General features: G+C 35.5%; 1 protein-coding gene across 3 annotated transcripts in view; it reads left to right on the forward strand.

The window, feature by feature from the left end:
• The first annotated feature begins 2,475 nt into the window (after positions 1–2,475).
• Positions 2,476–20,191, forward strand: part of LOC115971867 (lysine-specific demethylase 5B) — a 30,597-nt gene continuing 12,881 nt past the window's right edge. The window contains exons 1-21 of one of the 3 annotated variants that reach the window (XM_031091949.1): positions 2,476–2,656; positions 2,788–4,164; positions 6,742–6,799; positions 7,259–7,381; positions 8,014–8,071; positions 8,191–8,327; positions 8,564–8,725; positions 8,823–8,909; positions 11,236–11,418; positions 12,681–12,833; positions 12,934–13,125; positions 13,222–13,287; positions 13,416–13,511; positions 14,920–15,006; positions 15,119–15,235; positions 15,347–15,554; positions 15,669–15,733; positions 15,908–15,966; positions 16,089–16,220; positions 16,306–16,465; positions 16,544–16,879. In XM_031091949.1, the coding sequence (XP_030947809.1) occupies positions 2,831–4,164; positions 6,742–6,799; positions 7,259–7,381; positions 8,014–8,071; positions 8,191–8,327; positions 8,564–8,725; positions 8,823–8,909; positions 11,236–11,418; positions 12,681–12,833; positions 12,934–13,125; positions 13,222–13,287; positions 13,416–13,511; positions 14,920–15,006; positions 15,119–15,235; positions 15,347–15,554; positions 15,669–15,733; positions 15,908–15,966; positions 16,089–16,220; positions 16,306–16,465; positions 16,544–16,879 (3,813 nt within the window). In that variant the 5' untranslated portion in view covers positions 2,476–2,656; positions 2,788–2,830. The remainder of the gene's footprint in view (positions 2,657–2,787; positions 4,165–6,741; positions 6,800–7,258; positions 7,382–8,013; positions 8,072–8,190; positions 8,328–8,563; positions 8,726–8,822; positions 8,910–11,235; positions 11,419–12,680; positions 12,834–12,933; positions 13,126–13,221; positions 13,288–13,415; positions 13,512–14,919; positions 15,007–15,118; positions 15,236–15,346; positions 15,555–15,668; positions 15,734–15,907; positions 15,967–16,088; positions 16,221–16,305; positions 16,466–16,543; positions 16,880–20,191) is intronic. The other 2 variants (XM_031091951.1, XM_031091950.1) reach the window with 2 other exon arrangements.

The raw sequence follows: 20,191 nt of genomic DNA on the forward strand, positions 1-20,191 counted from the left end.
TTGAACCCCAGATTTCTTATTTAACTATCAGAGACTTTACCAGTTGAGCTAACTGGAACCTACTGTTACACTGTATTGTTAGATTATTGCAAAACTTCGGTCAAATAATTGTAATGTTAATTTTTTTTTTTAACTTTTGTCTAAGTTCTAATACCATTCATATTGAAAAACACACCATTTCCAGTCTCATTGGCAACGTTAATAAGGATCGTTATTTTTTAAATCAACCATTAGTACAAATTATCTTAATAAAGTTGCAGTACTTCTTATTTAAAAAAAAAAAAAAAGAAACCCATTAGTACAAATTGGTGTGCGTTTGAATACCGCTTATTTTGTTGAAAACTGAAAACAATAAAAAAGTTACTGTTCAAGTTTTGGTTACTGTTCATTTGTCTATTTATACTGTTCATGTGAACAGTGCAAGAGGCGTTGGACTAAAAAAAAAAAAAAAAAAAAGGCCAAAAACGCAAATGCACGGACACAAACGTGATCCAAATATAGCCTTGGTAGACCTAGAATCCAAATGAAACAAAAACATGGAATCATTAAATGGACTTATTAATACCATAGTTGGAGGAGGCCCTTAAAATAATGGACTACCAAAGAGTCTTCCCATTTGAGACTTTATGAATGACCCCCAAAAAAAAAGGGAAATAAATAAATAAATAAATAAAAAGTGGAAAATTTGAAACTATGAGTAATGTACAAAAATGAAGAAACCAGAAGTCAAACTATCAAACAAAAGTCCATAACTTGCGAAGCAAGATCTTAACAAACCATCCTGGCCGTCATTGAGATCCTCTTATGTGAATATCTGGGCTTTGATGGGTCTCCGACACGTGTACCCCAACAACTTGCATTTACCTCACCCGCTGTCACTGCACGTGTAAAAGACCCACACAATCACAGCCTTTCATTTTAACACATCACCATGCCCCGACACACACAGGAGGATAAATTATAAGCTTCTGTGGACATGTAACATACTCCATCGTTATACTAAAAGACTCATATTTATTTAAAATTATTATATTATAAATTTTTTAAATAAAAATTAATTACTAAATTAACAATTTTAAATAAATAAATTTTTTTTAGTAAATTGATGAACAAATAATCGTAATCCAACATAGTGTTGTATAATTTATTGTAAGAAGGAAGAGACATACGAGATAACAAAGACCATAAAGACGAATGAGATGGCCCATAGAAAAGTCACACCGAAAAAGAGCAATAGAATGATTGATAGATTTTTATTTTTATTTTTTTTATAGATAATTTTGTTAATTAAAATTTTGTTAAAATGTAAATTATATATTTTTTTAAAATTTTTTTGAAACCTTTATACTTTTTAAATTTGATTGAATTTCATTTTAATATTTTAATTTTACTTTCTTTCAATTTAATAATCTAAAATTTAAATTTATTCAATTCAGGCTGTTTGGTCCAATTCAAATAATTTCAATTAACTAATAAAAAAATTGAAGAAAATTTCTCACATAAAAAATTATATTTATTTTATAGATTATTTTAATGTTAGAGAAATTTTTTTTCCTGGCAATTTTTTTAATGAAATTGGATAACTGACCCTAACTAATTTGTTGAAATCTTTAACTAACTCCAAAAGTTTTGGAATATGGCTGAAAAGACCTGAATTGAATAAATTTAAAATTGAGAGGACTCAATTGAAAAAAGTAAAATTATTTTATGATATGGAATATTCATATTTTAATTTATAGTACATATGATGTATCAAAATGTCACACTAAAAACAGAAGAAATTAATTTTAATTATATATATTTTTAGGTGAGTTCTCATTAGCTTAATTGACAAAGTATGTTGTAAGGATCCTTTAATGTATATATATACAAAAAAACTAACATAAACATCTTATCAAGTGAAATCAAATATTATCTAAATGTTTATAAAAAAATATTATCTAAATGATAACTTAAAATTTAATATATCTTTATTTTTTATTTTTGTACAATTAATACAAATTCTATCCTGTCTAAAAAAAAAAAAAATACAAATACAAATTCTATATTTTCTCTTTAAAAAAAAAACGATGGACAAGTTACAAAATTTCTCTTATTCAAATTTGACAATCCTAAACTCCCAAATTTTCTTGAACTATTCCCTCAAAAAAAAAAAAAAAAAAAATCTTGAACTAACATATTAGATTTTATTAATAATTATTAAATTGTTAGTTCCTTTCAAAGGTTAAAGTATACATTTTGAACTATCTATTGACATGTAACTTTTGAGTTTGGACACTAAAAATAAAATAATGTGACGAATACTATAAAAATCAATAGAGATTTGTGGAGCCTATGTTGAAAGTGGGAAAGGCAGCAAATATCTTTGGGATAGAAAGTTTTTGTTTTATGCTTTGTATTTTTTCTAAAATGGGTTTTTTTTGGGATAAATAGACAACTATAAATAAAGCCAAAAGTGAATTGCCCACTTCTCGTAAATTTATCCACAATTGAGGCCAAATATCTAAATCCCCAGAATTTGCCCACCACTTTATAACCCTCCACGTTCATTTTCAACCAAATCCCCACGAAACTCACTTCCCGTACTTTCAGAGAGAGAGAGAGAGAGAGAGAACTCAGAGCCACACTTGTCTATCTCGCAGACTCTTGGAACAAGGTACTCTCTGCAAAACCCTAGAAACTGCTCTATTTGGTTTTACATATGTACTTCAATACTGTTTGTTTTTTTATAGGTGTGTATTGTATTTATTTATGTGTAATTTGAATGTGTTAATGGTGTGTGTATAGGTTGTTTTTTCTGTATGTACGTGTGGTGGAGTTGTATGATAAAATGGGGAAAGGTAGACCTAGGGCTGTTGAGAAGGGTGTGTCAGGGCAAAATCTTAGTGTTTCGCCATCTGGGTCATTGAATATACCATCTGGGCCTGTGTATTATCCAACTGAGGATGAATTTAGAGACCCTTTGGAGTATATATGTAAGATTAGGCCGGAGGCTGAGCCTTATGGGATTTGTAGGATAGTTCCACCAAAGAATTGGAAGCCCCCATTTGCATTGGATGAGGGTTCCTTTACTTTTCCCACTAAAACACAAGCCATTCATCAGTTACAGGCGCGGCCCGCCGCGTGTGATTCGGAGACTTTTGAGTTGGAGTATGGTAGGTTTTTGGATGATCATTGTGGGAAGAAGTTGAGGAAGAAGGTGGTTTTCGAGGGGGAGGAGTTGGATTTGTGTAAATTGTTTAACGCCGTGAAGCGGTATGGTGGTTATGATAAGGTTGTCAAGGAGAAGAAGTGGGGGGAGGTCTCGCGGTTCGTGAAGTCGGCGAGGAAGATTTCGGAGTGTGCAAAGCATGTGTTGTGTCAGTTGTATCGAGAGCATTTGTATGATTATGAGAAATATTATAATCGGTTGAATCGAAAGGCAGGTAGTGGTTGTAAGAGGAGATTGCATAAGGAGGGGAAGAGTGAACATGAGGCTGAATTTTCGGGCTCGAAAAGGAGGCGAAAGAATAATAGTGGGGATAAAGTTAAGGTTTGTAAGGTAGAGGTGGAGGAAGAGCGTGATCAGATATGTGAACAGTGCAGAAGTGGATTGCATGGGGAAGTGATGCTTCTGTGTGATAGGTGCAATAAGGGGTGGCATATTTATTGTCTTTCTCCGCCTTTAAAGCAGGTCCCACCTGGGAATTGGTATTGCTTAGAGTGCTTGAATTCTGACAAGGATTGCTTTGGTTTTGTGCCTGGTAAACGGTACTCATTGGAATCTTTTAGGCGTGCGGCCGAACGTGCCAAGAAGAGATGGTTTGGGTCAGGATCTCCTTCACGGGTTCAAATTGAGAAAAAGTTCTGGGAAATTGTGGAGGGATCGGTTGGTGAGGTTGAAGTTATGTACGGTAGTGACTTGGATACATCTATATATGGCAGTGGTTTTCCACGTGCAAATGACCAGAGACCAGAAGCAGTTGAAGCTAAAGCTTGGGATGAATACTGTGATAGTCCTTGGAATCTTAATAAATTGCCTAAGTTGAAAGGGTCAATGCTTCAAGCTCTTCATCAAAACATTACTGGTGTTATGGTGCCCTGGCTGTATATTGGGATGCTATTCTCGGCTTTTTGCTGGCATTTTGAAGATCACTGTTTTTACTCAATGAATTATCTACACTGGTATGTATCTAATTTTGCCTTATGCACCATATTTTTCATGATTATGCAACTAAAATTAATTAATTTTCTTTGCATTTATTTGTTGAATTTTCTATTTGAGAACTAGTATTTCTGTTTTATACAATGGAAGGATCTGCTTGAATGCATGATAGGATAACTCCTAGAAATTACTTATCAAAAAAAGAAAAAGAAAAAGAAAAATTGCTGTTACTAGCTTTGAGGTGAAAAAAAAAAAAAATTCTACTGCATAGAGCAACATGAAATGTTAACAAGAATTAGAGTTCTAAAAGGATGATCAGAACAGAAGTCTAAAATGATTAAATAAGTATCCATAGTATTAGCTAGTTTTATTTTTACATGCTTTAGTTTTTGATTAGTTGGCTTATCAGAACAGAAACCAACTTAGTCCAAATCAAACACTGAAAAGGATCAGTGACTCTGTGCCCAATGCTGCTCACACTTGGGGGGGAGGGGGGGTTTACTGGGAGGGGTGGTTTGGATATGATTTTAACTATCAGCAATTTTGTATAAAGTGGCTGCTCAAGACTTGAAGTATTTTACAATTGCATCATAGAAGAGCCCTCCAAATTAAACTTTATCCAAAAAAAGGGTCCTCCAAATTAAAACAGAATAATCAGATTAAAGACTGAAGATTGATTAGAATTAGAGTCTGTTTCTTTTAACTTTCAGGTTTGTTCTTTTTTTTTTTCTTCATGTTCTTTTATCTTAAAGATTAAGTAGCCGATCCCAATTAATTGGGATTGAGGCTTCCAATCAGTTGGGAGTAAGGCTTGGTTGAATTGAGTTGTCACTGAAGGAATAGAAAGGAGACTTGCAAAAAAGAAAAAAAAAGAAAAGTAAAGAAAAAAACTCACATTTCAATTTGAACTTAGTTTGGCTGTATAGATGATTTTTTTTTTTTTTTTTGGGGATAAGCAATAATATTTATTAATAGAGAAGATTACTTCATGCTCATGGTGATGAACACAAAGTATCTTAAAAAATTACAAAGAACCATACAGAAAATCGAAATGAGTCTTGAAACTCAACAATAGGAGTACAATGAGTAAAACCCCATGTGTGGGACCAATCAAACAAGGTTCAAAGCTACAAGGATTTTTGTTGCTCAAGAGATTTCTCATTATCCTCAAAAGTGTGGCTATTACATTCCTTCCACACTATCCACATCAAACATAATGAAGTGAGATTCCAAAAATCTGAAGAGCGCTTCCCAAACCAATTTCTCCCCCAAACAAAAGATCTACTACCATCAATGGCAACACCTAATGAGTCCCCAACATCTTAAAAACTACACCACAAAACATATGCAACATCGCAATGGATTTTAATTTCCTTTGAGCTTATCAAACATGGTTCGCAATTTCGCATTCTGTTGGCCAACACCTTTGCTAGTGGCTTATATACACCACACAAGGCTGATGGCCTGAAATCCCTAACATTAGTGGCATTTTTCTTTCTGGGGATTAATGCTAGAAAAGAAGCATTTAGGGATTTGTCAAACTCATAGTGCCTATGAAAGTTTGCAAAGAATGTCATTACATCCACTTTGACCACCCTTCAACACTGTTGAAAAAATGTCATAGTAAACACGTCTGGGCCTGAGGATTTGTTGCCCTCCATCTTTTCTTAACACTTGGATTACCTCCTCTCTTGCAAATACTTTCTCAAGCAATTACTTATCAATCTCAGCTATGCTTGCAAATCTAACCCATCCACAGTGGGTTTCCAATTTTGTTGTTTCATTGTGTATAGTTTGATAAAATTGCATCGCCGAATTATGAACTACCAATTCTTCCTCATAATACATACCGTCTCTCTAGACATCTCACATGGTTGTTTTATTTGGGTGAGTCAGCCAATCTATGAAAGAATTGTGTTTCTATTCTCCTCCTTCAACCATAAGACCATTGACTTTTGACGCCAAGTGATTTCCTCAAGAGGTGCTATATGTTCGATTTCCTCCTTGACCTCATCACTATGAACTTGCTTCTCCTGAGTCTGCCCATGAGAACCTTCCTTCACATCCAGACCCAATAGTTCTCACAAAAAAATCTTTCTTAAAAGCGACATCCCCAAACACCAAGAGAATAGAGATGCATTTTATTCCACTAAGATGTACTTTTTATTTACAGTTTTATACTGATAGTAACAAATGTATCCGTGGATCTTGAACCCATGACATCACGTTCCTCTTATAAGGGAGGAGGTTCCATTTGAGTTAGAGCTTGTTACCTCTATTTAGGTGTATTGTATAGTTCAAATCTACCTCTTTTGGGTTTCAAAAGAAGGTTGGGAAGAGGCAGCCAGTCTTAAGATGGTGGTACTGTTGGTGTAATAGAGGCTTAGAGCTTTTTATTTTTATTTAATTTTTTTATTCCCTAGCACATTTTTCTGAAAGATGAATCATTGAATGGATGTTGAAGTGCTAGTGATTGGATTATTCTTTTCTGTGTGTGCGTGTGTGTGTATATATATATATTAAGTTCTTGTGGTCTGCAGTGACTTTTACCTCTTTTGCTCTGTTTTAAATTGATGCTCGCTTCTATGTTGTCTCAGGGGAGAGCCAAAATGTTGGTACAGTGTCCCTGGTAATCAAGCCAGTGCTTTTGAAGAGGTAATACTCAGAGTTCTTTAGAAGAGTGTTTGACATTTTTTGGGGTCCGAGGCTCCCCCCCACTCTCTTCTCCCAAATAATCTTTTTCGCTCTTTCTAGCTCGTTTTACGGTATCTTTTTTTGTCTACTATTCATTGCCATTTTTTTTTTTTTGGAATTTCACATGTTTTAATGAGTAATTCTGTTATTTATCAGCTTCTACTAATTAAGCCTAGTTGTAGTTGTACTTGTATCCTTTATTTATGTGCTCTTTTTAATGATTTTTAAGCTTTTCTTTTTACATTTTTTGTGGGATACATGCCGCAGTGCCTGTGGAAGTATGTTAACTTTCATTTTAATGATAATCTAGCAATTTCTCAATTGTGCTGGTCAATTCTGACGAACAATGTGTGTTGATAAATTAGTTTCTTCTTATCAAAAGAAAAGGCTTGTCACCATCACATTTTCACTTTTCTGTAGGTCATGCAGAAGACTCTTCCCGATCTTTTTGATGCACAACCAGATCTGCTCTTCCAGCTTGTCACCATGTTGAATCCATCTGTCTTGCAAGAAAATGGAGTTCCTGTCTATAGCATTCTACAGGTTTGACCTGAAAGTTCTCTCTCGCTCTTCTCCCTTTTCTCCTTTCATTTCCTGTTTTTGTTGTTAATGAACAGGTAAATTAATTGAGTGGTTTGATGAAATTTAAGTGTTATACTTGAGTTTCTACTTTTGGGAGAAAGGATGAAGCAGGATTAGGTTTTTGAACTTAGAATAAAAAAAGACTTTAGGACTTTAGGGTCCTTGTTCTGTTTGTATTTGATAAACTACCACTTGTCTCAAAAACTTAATTTAAAGAAAATGGTCAACATAATCATTTAACCCTATTTTAACATTCCCTCTTATTTGTGTGCTTCAGACTTTCCCTCAATAAGTGGGTTCCAACATGTGGAATTGGTATCGTGACCACCTATTTAGATACCATGATTAACTATTATTTTTCCCCAAAAGATTAAGCTGATAGGAATTGGTGATTATACTCATTTAACCATTATTCTAATAGGATTAAATTGTACAGAAATGGGCATGGGTACAATTGGACATGTGGGTGTAGGTTGCATGTCTAAACCATTGTATCTACATGTACTGTTTCAATAGCATCTCATTGATATTCTTTAGATGATACTTTGCTTTTGGTGGCTATTGATATTCTCTTTATGCTTGCTATCTGCCAGGAGCCTGGTAATTTTGTCATCACCTTCCCAAGATCATACCATGGAGGTTTCAATCTTGGTAGGCCATGCCACTTTAGGTTTACTAGCCAGTGGTGATCAGTTGAAGATTTTAGTGCTGTGTAAATTTGTAATGAACCATAAGTGGCACACAACAATTCGGCTTCTTGTTTCTTTCAGGTTTAAATTGTGCCGAGGCCGTCAATTTTGCTCCTGCTGACTGGCTGCCTCATGGTGGATTTGGAGCAGATCGGTATCGGGAGTATCACAAAGCTGCTGTGTTGTCTCATGAGGAGCTTCTTTGTGTTGCAGCCAAGGTTATCAGTTTTGACCTAACTTATCTTTTTATTTAAAATGTCAGATAACTTGCACCTACTCTGTTCAACATTTGCCTCTGAAGTTAAATATATCCATTGTCATTTTTTTCCCGTTATAAGACTGTTAATCTTTTGTTACTTAATACTACTATTACTCTTTGCTTGTTAATTTAAATCTTGGGAGTTATTCCATTGACTTGTCTATTTCTTCTGCTTGATTTTTCTTTTGCTTTTAGCAGAGTGACTGCAATAGGCGAGTATCATCTTATCTGAAGGAAGAATTGCTTAGAATATATACTAATGAGAAAAGTTGTAGAGAGCGACTTTGGAAAAATGGCATTATAAAATCATCTCCCATGTCCCCTCGGAAATGTCCTGAATATGTGGGTACTGAGGAGGTATTACCATCCACATGCTTATTGGTTTTCATTTTATGAAATTAGTTATTTCAAGATAATATTGATGGTGGTGAACATCTCCTGGCGGACTTTGTAGGATCCAACATGCATTATTTGCAAGCAGTATCTTTATCTCTCTGCAGTTGCTTGCCGGTGTAGGCCATCTGCCTTTGTATGTCTGCAGGTATGTGAAGTTCATAATTCCTAATTTTATAACTTCAGATGCCAATTGTAATTTTAGATGACTTTATAACTTTAGATGCACTGTTGTCTCAATTGAAAGTATAAGCCTTAGTTTTTTGAACTTGTGTACTTTTGTTGCCAATGAATACTAGCTCAACTGGAACCTCCTCCCTTTTATAAGTTCTAGATAGAGGTTGAGGTTGTGAGTTCAAGACCCATTGGGTGCATATGCAATTTAACAATTTAAAAAAAAAAAAAACTAAATTCTTGTTTGTCCTATATTAGTGTTACATCTACTAAAAATTCCTGTGACTTTATTTAATCTAACAAAGAAACACTGTACGCTCCTTGTACGCTGTGGCTTTTTTTTTTTTGGGTGGGGTGGGGGGTGAGTGGGTTTATAGTTGGTTTTCTAATTATTTCCATGGACTTAATGAATTAATGAAGATGGCTAGGTTCCACGGTGTCACAGGGTTAATTCTTCACTCAAATTTTCTGTCTGTGATGGCCTTAAGTCCCCGACTTAGTCTCAGCCAACACCATACACACACTGCAATAATACTTGGAATAGATTCTATAGGGACGTTTAAACACACAGCACACATAATATTTACAGGGAACCCACCTCCAACCTTTATTACTTAATCTCAAGTACAAAGGAAACCTTTTACAAGCCTAGAGAATTACACAGAATTTTCTTAAGGCCAAAATACACTCTACCGTTGACACCCCCAACATCCTGAGGGTTAAATACACAGAATTAACTGCTATGGCAGTTACTACCTAGTAACAGCCTGGGTCTTGGACAATCTGTCACTTGTGTTCTGACTTAGAACACCTTCAACTGATGCTGTCTTGGCTTTCTCTCCACGGTTTCAGCCCTTATACAGCAGGTATGATCATCAGAATAGCTAGGAACTGCTTGGTAACTGCCACTGCACATGCACAACCCAAGTCTCAGCAGACCATGGGGCCTTTGCCCATCTTCCAGTAGCCCACACAACATGTTCTCACACGTTTTGGGGAGGCTTGGCCCATGCTCAAGGCCTCCCATCAGCACTACAGCCCACGCAGCATGCCCACATGCAGCACACAAAGTAATTGCCATCAGCCCACTAGCATTTGTCCATGCATTCAGTCAACCCCCACTAGCCCAATGCGTTGCACACAACATTTAATCATTACACAGCCTAGCCCTGCCTTGCATTCCAACCACCAAGCCCACACATAAGGAACCAACAACTAAGCCACCAATGCCATGCACTACCACATATGGTCAACACCACCTGCTGCTGCCCATCATCAAAATCCATCTCTGCCCACCATGGCCCTACTCTGCCATGGCCTTGGGGCATCATGTGGAGTAAGGTGCCTCCACATGCTGCCCCTCATCATCGTTCATCGATCCAACTCGAGTAGGGAGATTGGTTAGGTCCTCCTCAAAGAGCCCTTAGGAGCATTACTAGTCAGGCATGAGGAGCCATGAGTGTGTTGAGAAAACATGAAGCCAAGTGATTGGCCCAATGCTGCCCAAGCACCCTCATTCCTCATGCCATCATCAGCAACATGTAATGCTCCTAACACATGGATAGTAAAATAATTTGGTCTTTAGATTAGGAATGACTTAAACTATAAAATAATTTGGTCATTACTTGGTAGTTAATAGGCCTACATTCAATAATAAACAAGGCTAATCCAGCCCATTTATGTGAGAATTTAATTGTAAGTCTTATATTATGCACTTTGAACTTTAAAGTTTAAGCCCACGTTTATTCGAAAGAGAAAATCTCTTTCCCTTACTTGCATTAAATCATATCCATGGAAATAAAATGGGCTCACTTTCTTTTAAATTAAAGCATGGAACCAGCCCTTTTTTATTATGTTTTTATATATAACCTTTTCCTTTAAAAAAAGCCTTATATATAGTTTTAAATGTATTATTTTTTTTAGTAAGAAGCGTTTATGTTTAATAATTAATTTTAGTTTTGCCTTTAAATTAATTTTGATATGTTTTCAAATGTTTTATTTATTAATACTTAGTTTTAAAACCTAAAATAAATAAAATTATGTCCAAAAATATATAAAATATACCTAAAAATAAATATTAATTAATTAATTAATTGCCGTATCCCGTCATGTCATACCCTAGCTTTTCAAGAAATGTTGTATCTCCATACCCGTACCAGTACCCATGCAACCTAGGAAGATGCTTAGAAATTTTTATCGGCATGGTCAAATTTCTGTGGTTCTAAACACCTGACGGTTGTTGCATTAGAATTATATTGTCTATACTGATTGTTTTCTGATTGTTTCTGCATCTCATGCAGCATTGGGAACGCCTTTGTGAATGCAAATCCAGTAAACTGCGTCTTCTTTATCGTCATACACTTGCTGAATTGTATGACTTGGTGCTTACAATGGATAAATATAGTTGTGAAGAGACGACACAAAGTAGAAATATACGGAGGCAAATATCTTGTTCCATTGAACCAAAGGCTTTGAAAAAAAAGGTTTGGTTTTGATATTCTATTAACTATCAAATAATTGTAAATATGCCTCTCCTTAGGTTATCTTAGTTATACAATGTTTATAAATATGTGCCTCTTGAGTTCTTTTTGCTGACTATGCTTTTGGCCCTTGATCATTGATAGGAAATATGTTGGATCAGTCTTCTTTAAATTTTCCTTTGATTATTACAATAAATTTCCTCTATGAAGTGTTGTGATTTATTTAGAAAGATAATTTGGAAATTTTCAGTTTTTGGAGTTGCCTTGGAGGTATTGTTGCTGGATGTTCATTATCCTTCAGCCCAAACATAAAAATACATTAGTATTGAGTAACAGAAGGGTAGAGCACCTGCACTCTAGGTAGTAATATTTCCATTTTTTTTTTGCAGTGAGTTTACTATCGTAAACTCATTGTACTATTCTTATCAATAAAGATTTTATTACCTATCAAAAAAAAAAAAAACTTTAAGTAGTAATATAATCAATGTATAGTGATTAGCTCAATATGAAATGAAAAAGAGATGCAGTGAAAATAACTTGCCTATTTAATGTAGCTATGCTACTTTCTTGCGCTGAGCTTCTTTTTTTAGAATATTCTCTCATGTCCCTTTTTTAATTGGGCTGAAAAGAATATGAAGGATTCCAGCCCACAAAGCTGATTCTGCATCTCTCCTAAAAGGCGGAATAGACCTCAGAGAGAGAAGGGCCAGTTCGGCAGGGTTGTAGCATTTTAGAATGTGAATAATTTTGGATGCTCAAAAGCAAAATGAGAAAGGCAAAGCTACTTCACAGTTTTTTTGAAAAGCTAAACATCATATGGTTAAAAAGAAAGAAAAAGGAAGCACAGTTTGGTTTAGAAATGAGCTACAGGAAGTTTAAAAGCTGAAGTGCTCCTGAAGAAACTGCGGAAAACCCAACTAAATGGGGCCTAAGTTTTATGATCCCCACACCTCTCCTCAGCCTTGCTCTTTCTTTGGCTTGGTCATTTCTTACCTAAAAAACTTCTGTTGTATAACAAATCTCAATACAAAAATTTCCCAGTAAATAACTCTATTTTATAGAAATTATTCTGGATATATTTGTCTTCTTGTGCAAGTGGGGTGTGTTTGAGAGATACCATATTTTGTTGTTGAGTTTATGATGATTTGTGGACCAATTGTATACTTTAGTGAATTTAGTGTTATTTGGTTATAATGTAGTGTCTTTAAGTATATGAGGATTAAGTAATATGTGACTATTGTTCTCTGGGACCTTGTTGCATGTAGGTGAATGGTGGCCATGTTACCCTTGATCAGCTTGCAGCACAATGGCTTTTGCGTTCAGCTAAGATTTTTCAGAGTCCATTTTCAAGTGAATCCTGTGTTGCCGCGTTGAAGGAAGCTGAACAGCTCCTTTGGGCTGGTTCTGAAATGGATTTGGTGAGTTTGGAGCCTCCATCCTTTTCCATTCATGTGTTGCCCCTAAAATTGGATTTTGCAACAATAATTTATGAAGCAAAAAATTTCACTTTGGACACAGGTGCGAGACACAGTAAAGAAGTTGATTAAAGCTCAGAAATGGGCAGAAGGGATAAGAGATTGTGTATCTAAAATTGAAAACCGGTCACGTCATTGCGGTGTTGATCTGGATAAAATTCACTTTGAATATGTTGAAGAGTTGCTGAGTTTCAATCCTTTGCCCTGCAATGAGCCTGAGCATCTCAAGTTGAAGGTTATTATGGTTTAGTGAGTGATTGTTGTTTCCACTGTGTGGTTGCCCTATGTCTTCAAATTGACCTCTTATCACTGTTTATTTTATGACACTCAGGAGTATGCAGAAGGGGCAAGACTGTTGATTCAGAAAATTGATAATGCTCTATCAACATGCACAAAGGTATATAATTTAGTAACATTTTCTTTGAGAAAATATAATGTCTTCTGGCAGTGTGTAGCACTAATTCAATTACATTGGGTGGTGTTTCCTTTTTCTCCATTCATCTTGACTAATTTTTCTGACCGCAGATTTCTGTTTTGGAATTCTTGTACTCCCAAACTTGTGACTTACCAATTTATGTAAAAGAGATTGAGAAGTTATCACTGAAAATTTCTTCAGTAAAGGTATATCCGGTTGACATTTGCTGATTTAGTCTGATAATTTTTTTGGGGTGCTTGTCTTCCTTTTCGTTTCAAATAATTTAGTAATTATTTTTGCGGGTTAATATTGTGAAATAATGTTCATATGGTTGCCTGCATATCGCTTGAGCTGGGGTGGTAATATGAGTATAGTAGTTTCAATTTTCATATTTTGTTGTGTTTCGCATTTATTGAGAATTTTAATATTTGTTACTTATATGGTATTTGTAGGATCTGACCTTGGCAAATGGGTCGGGTCAATCAGGTTTGGGTTAGAAAAAAGGAGTTAGAAAAAATGGGCCGGGCCAATTGAATTACAAGTCAGGTCAATCGGGTTTGGGTTGACCTGGATTTTTTCAAATAATATTAATAACAATTGGGTCGGTTATTTATTTATTTAAATAAATAAATTCAATTAAAAAAAGAGTGTAGTTTTAATGAGAAGCAACATATGTTGGGCTGTTAAGAAAAAACATATTCATAAAATGACTGTAGTTGAAATGAGAACGATAAGATCGATAAGTGGAAATACATGGAAAGATAGGATCCAAAATGAGGAAATCCCCTTAAAGATAGGGGTAGCCCCTATTGATGAAGAGATGAGAGAGAATCGTTTGAGATGGGGTGGTCATGTTCAAAGGAGAGATTAATACACCAATAAGAGAGAGTTGATCCAAGTTGAGGGAATCAAAAAGGTAGAGGAAGACGGAAGACCCAAAATAACATTAGTAGAAGTAATAAAAAATGATTTATTAATTAAGTGATTATTAAAGAATATGGCTTTTGAAGACAAGAAGAGAACCTAAGATCTTTTAAAAGCTCTTCTCTTCAGTACTTTGTTTCAGTGGGTGTGTGTTTGGGGTTTTACGAATTGTATTTCTATTTTTGATTTCTTACACTCTATTAGATTAAGTTCTTGAACTTGCTGTATTTTTTCCTGATCAGAATGTTCACCATCGCGAACATGATGCTCAATATTTTTGAATAAAAGTTTTATTACCTATAAAAAAAAATGGCCTATGATAGAATAGAATGGAGGAAAAGAATACATGTGGTTGACTCTAGTTAATTTGTTGAGGATCCATAGCTGTCCCCAAAAATTTGGGATTAAGGCTTGTTGTTGTTTAATTTAATTTAAGCAATTCTGTTTCTGAGTGCTTTTCCTCAAGAAAGTATAAACTAGAAACATGATTTCTATTATGTTAAAAGGATTTCCTTCTTTCACTTGAATTCTATTTTGCCAAATAAAATCGAAAGTAAGTGTGCTTTTAAAGAGAACTTTCTTGCCGCCGAAGCCATGATATGCTAAATATGGATTTCATTGTTCCTATGTTTAATATTTTCAACCATTTATTTTCTTTCTATTCTGGTTTTTTCTACCGAGAACAATTAGGTCTGGATAGAAAACGTAAGAAAATGCATCTCGGAGAAACATCCTACTGCAATTGAGGTTGATATCCTCTACAAGTTAAAGCAACAGGTGATTTGGTTTTCTATATATTTTGAAATTGCTATATCTGGTTTTTGTCAATGTCTGCGGTTTCTAATTTTTTATAGCCTAATATTATGATATTAAATGTAATGTCGAACAGATTTCTGAGCTTCAAGTTGAACTCCCAGAGACAGACATGCTTCTAGACCTATTAAGGCAAGCTGAATTATGTCGTGCTCAGTGTGGTGAGATTTTGAAAGGTCCTATTAGTCTAAAGGTTAGTTCTTAGGTTTTTTGTTTGTTTGTTCTCTCACTCTTGTGGTTTGAAGTGTTCACCAGAGTTTAAGGGGATACCTTTTTTTCTTTTCTTTTTTTTAAATGTATGCAGAATCTCGAAGTGCTTCTTCAAGAATTGAATAGTTGTACTGTTGACATACCAGAGTTGAAGCTTCTGAGGCAATACCATAGTGATGCTGTTTTATGGATCTCCCGCTTCAATGAAGTCCTGGTGAACATTAGTGAACGCGAGGATCAGCACAATGTGGTTGATGAGTTAAATTGCATTCTCAAGGATGGAGCATCTTTAAGAATTCAAGGTTCATTCATTGGCATATGCAAGTTTTCTGTATCATTATTGTTGGAAATAGTTATTATAGTTATCATTTTGTTTATTGTTTATTACTATAGTAGTATGTTTGTTTTTTGAACAGTTGATGAATTGCCTCTAGTTGGTGTTGAGTTGAAGAAGGCCTGTTGCAGGAAAAAAGCTCTTAAGGTAATTCGATGTTGTGGCAGCGTCTGGCAGATTGAATATTATTATATGATTTGATCTCATAAACCCTTGTCTTCAGGGTCTTCTTCTCCCTCTCTTTTGTTCATGAACTTAATGGTTTCAAATTTCATGATTACTAAATGAATATTCTACACTACTTGGGTTTGTTGATAACAGGCACGACATATGAAAATGTCTATGGACTTCATTCAGCAACTGACGATGGAGGCTTCTGTGTATGCTTCTTGCCTTGATACCTGTGACCCCTCTCAAACTAACAGTTCCAAAGGTTTTTGCTTTATATTTGCATCAAAGTTTCCTGTTCCAATTTTGCTCTTTTTTTTTTTTTGGGTTTCAGGCTTGAGATTGAGATAGAGAAATTATTTGTTGATATGCCTGGAATACTTGCTGTTGCCATGCATTGGGAAGAAAGAGCAAAAGATATTCTTGCACATGAGGCTGCATTGTGCGACTTTGAGGATGTCATAAGGTATTGAATGTGCTTTTCCAGTTCATTCGTACTTTATGGTTGGTTTTTCTTGCTGGCTACAATAGTTGACTATAAATTTTTTTAGGGCTTCGGAAGACATATTTGTGGTTCTACCTTCTCTTAATGATGTCAAAGATGCAGTGTTAATAGCCAAGTCCTGGTTAAAGAAGTCAAAGCCCTTTTTAACTTCTGCTTTGTCTGAAGCTCCTGCCTCAAGCTCTTTGCTAGAATTTGAGGTGTTGAAGGTTCTTGCTCTCTCCTGCATATGGCATTTTTGCCAAAAATTGAACCATATATATGATGAGATGCTCTATATTTTGCAGGAGTTGGTTTCTCAGTCAAAGCTTCTGAAGATATCTTTGGACGAAAGAAGGGTGCTAGAAACATTTTTGAAGAAGTGTGAGGAGTGGGTGTGTGACGCATGTTCTCTACTGCAAGATGTTGGACGCATATTTAATATGTGTAATATTGGTGATGGAATACGCAACTGTGTTATTTCCAAAGTGGAATGTATGGTTTCTAAAGTGGAATCCACCATGAAAAGTGGTTTATCTCTTGGTTTTGACTTCCGTGAGATTCCGGAACTTCAAGATGCATGCTCTACACTTCAATGGTGCAAGAAGGCCCTTTCTTTCTGCTCTGGTGCTCCTGCTTTTGAGGTAATATTTTTAAAACTAATTAACATGGATGTATAAATGTTGATGCTTTTAATTGTTGTTTGCACTTGTTTTATTTTCTCAGAACTTTGACAATTATGGCAAAGCATATGCTTCTTTCCATTTGCAATCTTTATTATTATTATTTTTTGTTACAGAGTAATCGGAAAAGTATAGAAATTTGCATATTAAAGTGTTGTTTGTTTAAATATGTGAAGGATTACTCTTAAGAGAGTAGAAAGTAGGAAGGAGAATGGAGGGAGAGTGAGAGATTACAGAAAAGGTTTAGGGCTCAGTCAATCAGATCCTCGGCACATTTATTTTTGAGCAATCTAACAAGATTATAAAAATACTCTCATAAAATACTAATTGAATATAGTAATAATAATATCAATAAATAAAAAAAGAGTAATGCTAACACTCCCATAATGCTGGAGCATGCAGATAAAATATGCTTAGCTTGAAAAACTATTGCTGAGAAGAGATACAACCTAACAACTTTGTGAAAATATCACCTAATTGATCATCTGAACCAATATAGGGAGTGACAATTTGTTTCCACATTAATAAATCTCGAATAAATTGACAGTCAACCTCAATATGTTTGGTAAGCTCATGGAAAACATGATTGTTAGTAATAAAGATAGCAACTAGATCGTCACAAGACTGTTGCATAGGAGTAGGAACATCAACACCCAAGTCATGAAGGATAGAGTGAACCAATAACATTCTACTTTTTCCTGTGCCACGTAACAAGATCCTTTTTGTACAATAGCTATAAGTGGATAGCTTGTTAGAATGACTATAAACCCGGTTAGCATAATTAATACCTGTCATATATAGAGAAGCAGAGGGCTTGTATGATAGTCCTTGTCTTAGGGCACCTTTTAAGTAATGCAAGATACAACAAATAGCATTATAATGAAGTTGATGTGAAGCATGATATTCTGACGAACCACCACACAACTGCATACCTAACATAGTTTTCAATTGCATTCCATTCTTGTCATTTGAACACAAATGTTTCATTCCAGTCACCAAACTGGTACACATAACCTCCCTATTCCACTTCGGCTCAAATTCTAGTCTTTTCCCAATAGAATAAGATGGGGATTGAAATGCAATGCGGTGTTTGATGGTCATTCTTACTACATTGTTTTGTGAGCTCCAAGGGATATATATTTTCCATGGAGAGGTATCTGGTGTGCCAAAGCTTTGAAGCAGATTACTTTACTCATGTGGACAACATCTTGGGGGAAGTTTTTGACTAATGATAACCTTAAGAAGAAAGGAATCACTCTAGTAGATCAGTGTTGTATGTGTAGGTGCAATGGGGAGACGAGGGATCACTTGTTACTTCATTGTGATCTTGCTTGTGCTTTGCGGAGCTATTTCTTTTGTGTTTGGGGTTCATTGGGTGATGCTGAATAGAGTGATTGACCTCATGTGATGCAGTCCACAGTAACCAATGACTGCTGGAACTGCTTTAGAGCAAAGCAAAACAGGAGAATAGAAAGAGTAGATGAAGAGACAAACCCAAAATAGGGCTGTAGAGAATCATTCTCTAAAATAGATATATTTTAATTGGTAGAAGATGCCTTTAATTAGCCCATACTTGTTATATAAGTAGCACTGCTTTCTCTAGTGACAGCTTTCATAATCATTACTCCCCCAGTTCCAAGATCATGCACTCAAAAGGTCATAAAAGACTATTGACTCAAATTAGGACATATTGACTGACTTAAATTCTACACAAACTACATCATAAAGGACTAAATAATAACCTGACCAGACTTAAAGAAAATATTATAGACATCTTTGAAAGATCAGTCTAGCTGGCTTCATCATCCTGGTTGGTTGGAGGAATTGGTTTGGTAAATGCTCTTCTATTGTTTGGAATTTAGTCCCTTTATGTTTGATGTGGATATTGTGGAGGGAGTGGGATTATCACACTTTGAAGATTTGGAAGTTTCGGAGATGCAATTGAAGACCTCTTTTTTAGATTACTCTGTGAATGGTCTACTGTTTTGGGTCCTAGTGTTATAGGTTCCATTGTACAGGTCGTAGAATCTCTTTCATTTGCTTGTATTCTTTGAATGTAATTCTTCAGGCTATCTTGTGTATATCTCTTTTGTACATGAGGTTGATTTTTCTTGAATAAATTAAAGAAAGGAAAAATAAATAAAATATAATGAGATTTCGGCAACTCAGATTATGTGATTTTTGGATTTTGGTGGTCGTGTTGGTGTAGATGTGAAGGCTGATGTCATTGTATGGATGATGACATGAGCATACCTTTGTCATCTAACGATGGCTTCCATATTTTTTAAACGTGTTTTTGGGTTGGATTGGGATGCTTTGGTACCAAGATGAGTTGTGAAAATATGAAAGCTTAGGGTTAGAGAGAGAGAGAGAGAGAGAGAGAGAGAGAAAGAGAGAGGCATCTATTGAACACGAAATTTGGCATGCATTTTAAGAATATAAAGAACGTATAATTAAACAGTAGGATTTTCAATATATTAATCAATAAAAAAAATTATTAGGTGGTGTGATGTAGTCTGCCTTCAAGAAACTAAGCTTGTGGGCATGGATAGATGGATGGTTTGTAGCCTGTGGAGTTGTCCTTATGTGGACTGGGTGGCTTTGGATGCGGATTAGATGGTTGGAGGGGTTTTGATGATGTGGGATAGGAAGGTTTTAGAAAAGTTGGAAGTTATGGTGGGTTACTTTTCCATGTCGGTTTGGTGGCAAGATGTGAGGGATGGTTTTATTTGGGCATGTTTTGGGGTTTATGGCCCAAATCATAATAATTTGAGGGGGCAGATGTGGGATGAGCTGATTGGAATTCAGCAATATTGGGATGTTCCATGGTGTTACATATGGGATTTCAACATCATTCGCTTCTCAAGTGAACGGTTGGGTGGATCGCGTCTTACTCTGGCTATGGAGAATTGTTTTGAGTTTATTGAGGAGCTTAATTTGATAGACTTACCGTTGGAGGGAGGGAGTTATACTTGGTCTAGTGGTTCAGATCAGCCTTCGATGTCTAGGATAAATAGAGCTCTAGTATCTCATGATTGGGATGACCACTACCTAGATGTGATCCAGCAGGTTTTACCTTGCTCTGTTTCAGACCACTTTCCTATTCTAGTTGAGGTAGGGGGATAATGAAGGGGAAGAGTCCTTTTAGGTTTGAGAATATGTGGTTAAAGACGAATGGATTCACAGATGGGGTTCATTCTTGGTGGAATCAATATTCTTTCTCAGGTACTCTTGGTTATGTGCTTGCCAAGAAGTTGAAGGCTCTGAAAGGAG

This window comes from Quercus lobata, chromosome 12, assembly GCF_001633185.2.
Source record: "Quercus lobata isolate SW786 chromosome 12, ValleyOak3.0 Primary Assembly, whole genome shotgun sequence".
Taxonomy (NCBI): domain Eukaryota; kingdom Viridiplantae; phylum Streptophyta; class Magnoliopsida; order Fagales; family Fagaceae; genus Quercus; species Quercus lobata.